Source organism: Myotis davidii, unplaced genomic scaffold (genome assembly GCF_000327345.1).
Source record: "Myotis davidii unplaced genomic scaffold, ASM32734v1 scaffold1467, whole genome shotgun sequence".
Classification (NCBI taxonomy): domain Eukaryota; kingdom Metazoa; phylum Chordata; class Mammalia; order Chiroptera; family Vespertilionidae; genus Myotis; species Myotis davidii.
This window is the reverse complement of record NW_006298267.1, coordinates 654,245-661,007: the sequence shown is the minus strand read 5'-3', so window position 1 is coordinate 661,007 and position 6,763 is coordinate 654,245. Positions and strand designations below refer to the sequence as shown.

The 6,763-nt window shown below is 49.3% G+C and overlaps 1 protein-coding gene across 1 annotated transcript in view; it reads right to left on the bottom strand.

The window, feature by feature from the left end:
• Nucleotides 1–6,763, bottom strand: part of OSBPL1A (oxysterol binding protein like 1A) — a 116,357-nt gene that overhangs the window by 100,996 nt on the left and 8,598 nt on the right. Inside the window, exons 3-6 of the mRNA XM_006773861.2 lie at nucleotides 6,029–6,103; nucleotides 3,552–3,663; nucleotides 2,318–2,403; nucleotides 977–1,121 (exon numbers count right to left, since the gene is read on the bottom strand). Coding sequence (XP_006773924.1) covers nucleotides 977–1,121; nucleotides 2,318–2,403; nucleotides 3,552–3,663; nucleotides 6,029–6,103 — 418 coding nt within the window. The remainder of the gene's footprint in view (nucleotides 1–976; nucleotides 1,122–2,317; nucleotides 2,404–3,551; nucleotides 3,664–6,028; nucleotides 6,104–6,763) is intronic.

Sequence of the window (6,763 nt, the reverse complement as noted above, 5' to 3'; positions counted from 1 at the left end):
GGGGTGTGGCGGGGGCCGTCCAGGGGCTGTGCAGGCAGACAGACCACTGTGAGCCGCTGCCAGGAGCCTGAGTTTTGTTCTAAAAGGATGCAAAGCCCCTGAAGGGTTTCCCGTCGAAGGGTAACATGATCTGACTTACTTAAAACTCTGCAAATTGTTAAAAACAAACACCTTTGTAAGGATAACGGGGAACTGAGCTCTGGGAGTTACGAATAGGGTGGTGCTGCCCCGGCTGCTGTGTAAGCTCTGTCCAGATGTCACTCACACCCCGTTCCCTCCCCCACAGAAGGTGTATCGCTCCCAGAGCCGTGGGGCTGTCCCTGGTCGTGGATCTGAGGAGCACTTCTCTTTCCTGAATATAAGACGCGTCTGAAGAAACCACCTGTCAGGGAGGGATCACTACTGGCAGTTCCTGGAGAGGATGCTGCGTGTCAGTTAATGACGCGTCTATCGTGAAGTCGTGATAATGTCTGTAATAAACTTTCTAACCACTCGGTGGATCATGGCTGGTAAACGTGGGCAAGAGAAAACTGAGAGTAACAGTCACACAGCCTAAGGCATCCAGGGGACGCCGCAGGCACCGGAGAAGTGGGCAGCAGTGATGGCGGAGGGATTCCAGGTGAATTCAGAGGTCACGTCCCAGAACTGCCCACGGGTAAAGCCGGGCTGACCGTGGATTCTTGAGGGAAAAGCCGCTCACACTGTTAACGGGAAGATAACCATCACGCTGGGTTTCCAGCTCACTCGGAGGAGACGTCACGGGAGAAGGCCCGCCACTCCACGCTTTTGTCTGAGACATGGCTCCTCTGGGCAGAGGGCAGTGGGGTTTCGCTCACAGAATCCTGCCCTCACACCACCTCCGGCCAGGGAGCTGCATGCCCAGGGCAGAGCCCTCGATGCCAGAAGGGCCAACGCACAGTCAGACTCCCACAGAACACTGACCCCCGGACAGCCGCCCTGCCCCGTGCCCGCTCACCGTTCCTGTTCCGCAGGCTGGGGTCGGCTCCACTCTTCAGCAGGGCCAGCACGCAGGGCCCCCGGGCCCGGTAGGCCGCGCAGTGCAGGGGCGTGTTCCCCAACTGGTCCGCGCAGTTGACGTCGGGGGGGTTGGGGCTGTTGAGCTGCCGAGGGAGAGACATGCAGAAGCAGGTGTCAGAGGCAGGCCTCACCCAGCAGCACCGGCAGGTGTTGAGTGTTGGGCGAAGCCGCAGACCACATGCCAGGCTCCCAGCGGCTCCTGGCACCGGGCTCCCAGCGGCTGCAGCTCCCTAAACCAGCCACCGTGTCACCTCCAGGCTGTCCTCCAGGGGCCATGAAGGCCCAGGCCCCCACTCCGACAGGAGAGCTGTCCGTCTGTCCCAACATGATACAAATATCCCAAAACACTGTCCCCCCTTCACAGGGTTCCTTCTAGACGTTGGGCAGACCCTCCAGAAACGGCCGTCAAAGTGAGAGCCCGATGCCTGCGTAAGGCCTGCACCAACTGCACCCTCAACTGCCTCACGTTCAGTTCCTGCTCGGAAACCCCGGCTCCCAGCCCAGCGGGTTTCAGGAGGGTGGGGAGCATGTCAGGAATTCAGAGGAAACACGGCATTGCACATGTAAAGGACAGGCTTGTGTTCTGTTATGATGAACTTGAGTATTACGGCCCCACGATGCCACTAAGTTATAAAGTTAACATTAACCCCTTCCCCAACCATTTTTTTTTTGTTAAAAACGTTTCTTTTTCAGACTAATTTTTTTATTTTGGTTCTATATAGTATTTTTGATGCTGGTTATGAAAACAGTTTGTAATTATTTTTTCTTCCCATTTTTGTGGTTAAGAATAGTATTTCCTCAGAAAGTTTCTAGATGAAATTATTTAGAATGGTACGTATGTAGCTGGTTTTTGAAGGTAAAGTTTTAGACGAGTATACTCGTCGACGACTGAAAAAAGAACATTTTGTGAAAACGTGTATACACGTTTCTGCCGGGGAAGGGATTAAGGAAACATGTGTCTTCAAGGGCAGAATCTATATATAAAAGCCTAGGCGACCGAATGACTGGACCACCGAACGACCGGTTGATATGACATGCACTGACCACCGGGGGGGGCCAGACGCTCAACACAGGAGCTGCCCCCTGGTGGTCAGTGCGCTTCCACAGCCAACCTCCCGCGGCCCTTCCCCCTGGCCAGCCCAATCGGCCCCAATCGGGAGTAAGTGAGATGGCGCCAACCGGCCCCAATCACTGGCCAGGCCGAGGGACCCCACCCATGCATGAATTTGTGCACTGGGCCTCCTATAAAGAAATAATACCTTTTTTTAAATTTTTTTACCAGAGCTATGAGTTCTGCTGTTTTTCCTTCTCTTGCTGCTTCTAAAAGTAATTCTTCAAGCTTTCTTTGCTGAGTTCTTTCTACAGCTGCAAAAGGAAAAATATATTTCTCAGTCAGAATAGCAGCAGCAACTTCATCACAGACGGACAGAGAACACAGGGCTGTGCTGAGAAAGGCACGAGGGCTCTGGGCTGTGACTCAAACGCAGACAGACGCACTGCTGTCCTCATCGCCTTGCATGTCAGATCCTGTCACCTTCCTTCAGGTTCATAGGAACTTGTCTTCAATTCCGAGGTCTTTCGCCTGTTACTCACCACAGCACCCATCACCAATGGTTGTGAAGCATTGTCTTAGCGGAAACACACTACATAGCTAACTTGGAAAGGTAGACACGTGGGGAGAGGGGTCCATACCTCCAAAACCTTCAGTGTGAACAGCAATAAGAAATAGCACTGGTGGGAATGTACCAACCCTGAGTGTATTTAGATTTATATACACCTACATACTTCCACATAAGAATACAAATCTACTTCTTTTTAAAATATATATTTTTATTGACTTCAGAGAGGGAGAGGGAGAGGGAGATAGAAACATCAATGATGAGAAAGAATCATTGATCGGCCGCCTCCTGCACACCCCCCACTGGGGATTGAGCCTCAACCTGGGCCTGTGCCCTCACCAGGAAGTGAACCGTGACCTCCTGGTTCATAGGCTGATGCTCAACCACTGAGCCACACCGGCCGGTCTGGAGAAGCAGATTCTTAAACTCGCCACGATGTGGCATCGAGCTCACAGTTGAAAGCTCTGAGGAAACTCGTAGAGACAATTCTGTGTCTAATCAGTGACTCCCCGATCACACCCCCTAGAGCACAGGCTCGGTGCCCTAGTTGGTCATGTTAGAAGCAACGTCTGCTCCTGCTCTGAACCTTGACTACAATGAGAGAAAACGCCACTCATGTGAGGTTACCGTCTAGACCAAGGGTGGGCAAACTTTTTGACTCGAGGGCCACAATGGGTTCTTAAACTGGACCGGAGGGCTGGAACAAAAGCATGGATGGAGTGTTTGTGTGAACTAATATAAATTCAAAGTAAACATCATTACGTAAAAGGGTACAGTCTTTTTTTTTTTTTTAAGTTTTATTCATTTCAAATGGGCCGGATCCGGCCCGCGGGCCGTAGTTTGCCCACGGCTGGTCTAGACATTAAACGTTAGGGTAAGGTCCGTGACATTTACCTTCGAGCATGTTTCTGATTTCTCTGTCATGAGTGACTTCTTTGGCTCTCTGTCCACTCCCATTAACAACAGTGGGATCGGCGTTATATTCTAAAAGAAGCATTACCAACTCCTAAAAGAAAAAATATTTTTAACTATTATTAAACCAAGACTTTGTTGTATAATAGCCCTTTTACAAAGTACTAATTACTACTGAGTTTCTACAATAGAGAAAAGCAGTGCATAGGAATTTTTGTAACAGACTTTTCTACAGTAACTGAATACTAAATAACTACAATACATTGAATACTAAAATTCAACTAATTGTCGTCATAATTAATGACTGCCTAAACAACTGTCAATCCACCATGAACAAAGACAACTTCTAGCTTCTATAATTAATTTTTAGTTATCTTTTTTAACCAAGTTGATTTCATGCGATCAAACTATGTTAACAAGATATTATTTGAATTACAGCAGACAGATCCATTTAACATTCTTTTTCCAAAGCCTGTTGACCAAAGTAATTTCCCCAACACAGAGAGATTTTTAAAATCACGTTTGCTGTTTATAAGACAGAACATTACTGTCTGAGTGGCAGCGGCTGCTGGAATACACCACTAGGGAAGCAGGGTTTACAATGAAGCGAAGGATTTCCTAAAGTCAGAAAAAAGTGACGTCACTCCTATTTACTCCAAGTGGCTACCTGTCCTTGTAAGGATTTCAAATGCTCTGGTGTTGCCATGTGCAAGGCCAGTCCACCGGCCGGCTCAGTCACACCACCTCACACGACAGCAGAAACGGAGCGCGCGCAGGCGGCGTGCAGGAGGACGTGGGAGACGCGATGCTAGTTTTACGGGGTGTGCAGCCCCCAGGGGGCGCGGTGGGAACACGTGCTCTGTCGTCCACACTGAGGCAGCATGAAATGCGTGTTCGATGTCAGTCTCCTGCAAAGCCCTCATGCAGGGCCTACGTTTCATTTTGCTTTGCATCGTGTGTTCACATTTTCCTGTTTCACTTCTTAGAAACATTAAACTAGAACCCGTGATGGCGTTGTGTATACATTACTTAGAAGCTGGAGTAAAATAACTTAAGTATCAGAATGTGGTAGGTGTGCACCCAGCTGGGGTGGCTCAGTAGTTGAGCATCATCCCATGCACCAGAGGTTGCTGGGGCGATTCCTGGTCAGGGCACAGGCCCAGGTTGTGGGTTCAATGCCCAGGTTGTGGGTTCAATCCCCAGTGTGGGGCATGCAGGAGGCAACCGATCCATGATTCTCTCTCTTCACTGATGTTTCTCTTTCTCTCTCTGGAATCAATAAAAAAATACATATTTTTAAAAATATAAATGTGGTATATCACCCATACAACAAAATATTATTCAGTCATAAAAACAAACTAAGTACCGATTCACGCTACAGCATGGGCGAGCTCCAACAATGCTAGGCTAAAAGAAGCCAGACAAATGGAATCGTGGGAATTTTTGTAGAAAGTCTCTACGATAGCAGACATCAACAGACAGAGAGCAAGTCAGTGGACGCCTAGCCGTGGACCAGACGCAGCAAATGAATGCGAAAGCCGGAGGGAGCTTCGGGGCGGAATGTTCCAGGCCGGATGCGGGGATGGCGCACAGACGTGTAAATGCACCGACAATCCCAGAGCATGTATGTGTCACGTGTGTCATGCAGGGCATACTATTCCTCTGTGAGGCCGGATGTGGGGATGGCGCACAGACGTGTAAATGCACCGACAATCCCAGAGCATGTATGTGTCACGTGTGTCATGCAGTGCACACTATTCCTCTGTGAGGCCGGATGCGGGGATGGCCACACAGACGTGTAAATGCACCGACAATCCCAACAGCAGGTGTGTGTCACGTGTGTCATGCAGGGCACACTATTCCTCTGTGAGGCTGGATGCAGGGATGGCCGCACAGACGTGTAAATGCACCGACAATCCCACAGCAGGCGTGTGTCACGTGTGTCATGCAGGGCACACTATTCCTCTGTGAGGCTGGATGCAGGGATGGCCGCACAGACGTGTAAATGCACCGACAATCCCACAGCAGGCGTGTGTCACGTGTGTCATGCAGGGCACACTATTCCTCTGTGAGGCTGGATGTGGGGATGGCCACACAGACGTGTAAATGCGCCGACAATCCCAACAGCAGGTGCGTGTCATGCGTGTCCTACAGGGCACACTACTCCTCTGAAGCTGTTTAAAGGAACAGTCAGGATCCCCCTCCCTGCAGCACACGGGAGGCTGCAGGCTCCTGGAGTGGAGGCTCATGACCTTCACAGTCGACCTCACTGTCCAACGCCGACTAACAGCGTGGGACCTTCTGACCCCAAGTGCCGGCTTACACGCGTGTGCCTCTGCCCAGGGGCAATTCCTCTGGTTGTGAAAGAGAAAACACCTGTGACCGCGCTTCCAGACACTTCACTTGCAAACACGAACATGGAACACGGAACATGGAACATGGAACACGGAGGTCCTCACCTTTCGCCCCGTGAAGGCTGCTCGGTGAAGGGGCGTGTCGCCCATGTCGTTCAGGACGTTCACTTCTGCTCCCGCCTGGGGAACGTGGAAACATTAAACAGTGTCATAGATGAGGAAGCACACAACGTGGAAGTAATTTCTTAATGTTTCAAAATTAAAGTCTTTGAAATGTTGATCGGTTGTCACTAGTAAAAATAAGTTCATTTCATACTAAAAGTAAATAGTAAACTTCCTGCAGGTAAAACCTAGCTGACAGGTAGAAAAATGAAAAACTACTTTTTTTCAAAAATCTACGCCCCTCTACTGAACTTCAGAAACAGCCATATTTTAAAAAGGCAAACCATCTCTGAATGAAATACCATATTTTTGCCACCAATTTATTAAGTTTTTAGGAGGAGAAGAAGATGCCACCATTTAAATGTACACATTAATTTTAAGATGCAATCCAATTTCAGAAATATAAATATGTGAAAAATTGTTAATCACAGAATTGAGAAATTTGAAGTCTTACATTATATGATGCTCATTAAGAAATTCTGTAATTATTTTTTAACTAGAGGCCTGGTGCACAAATTCGTGCACAAGTGGGGTCCTGCCGGCCTGCCCGATCAGTGCCGATCAGGCAGCAGGGGGAAGGGGAAGTGGGAGGTTAGCCAACGACCCTGGTCCTGATTAGGGTGAGGGAGCCAATTGGGGGCAGTGCTAGCTAGGAGGAGGGGCCATGGGCAGTTGGCG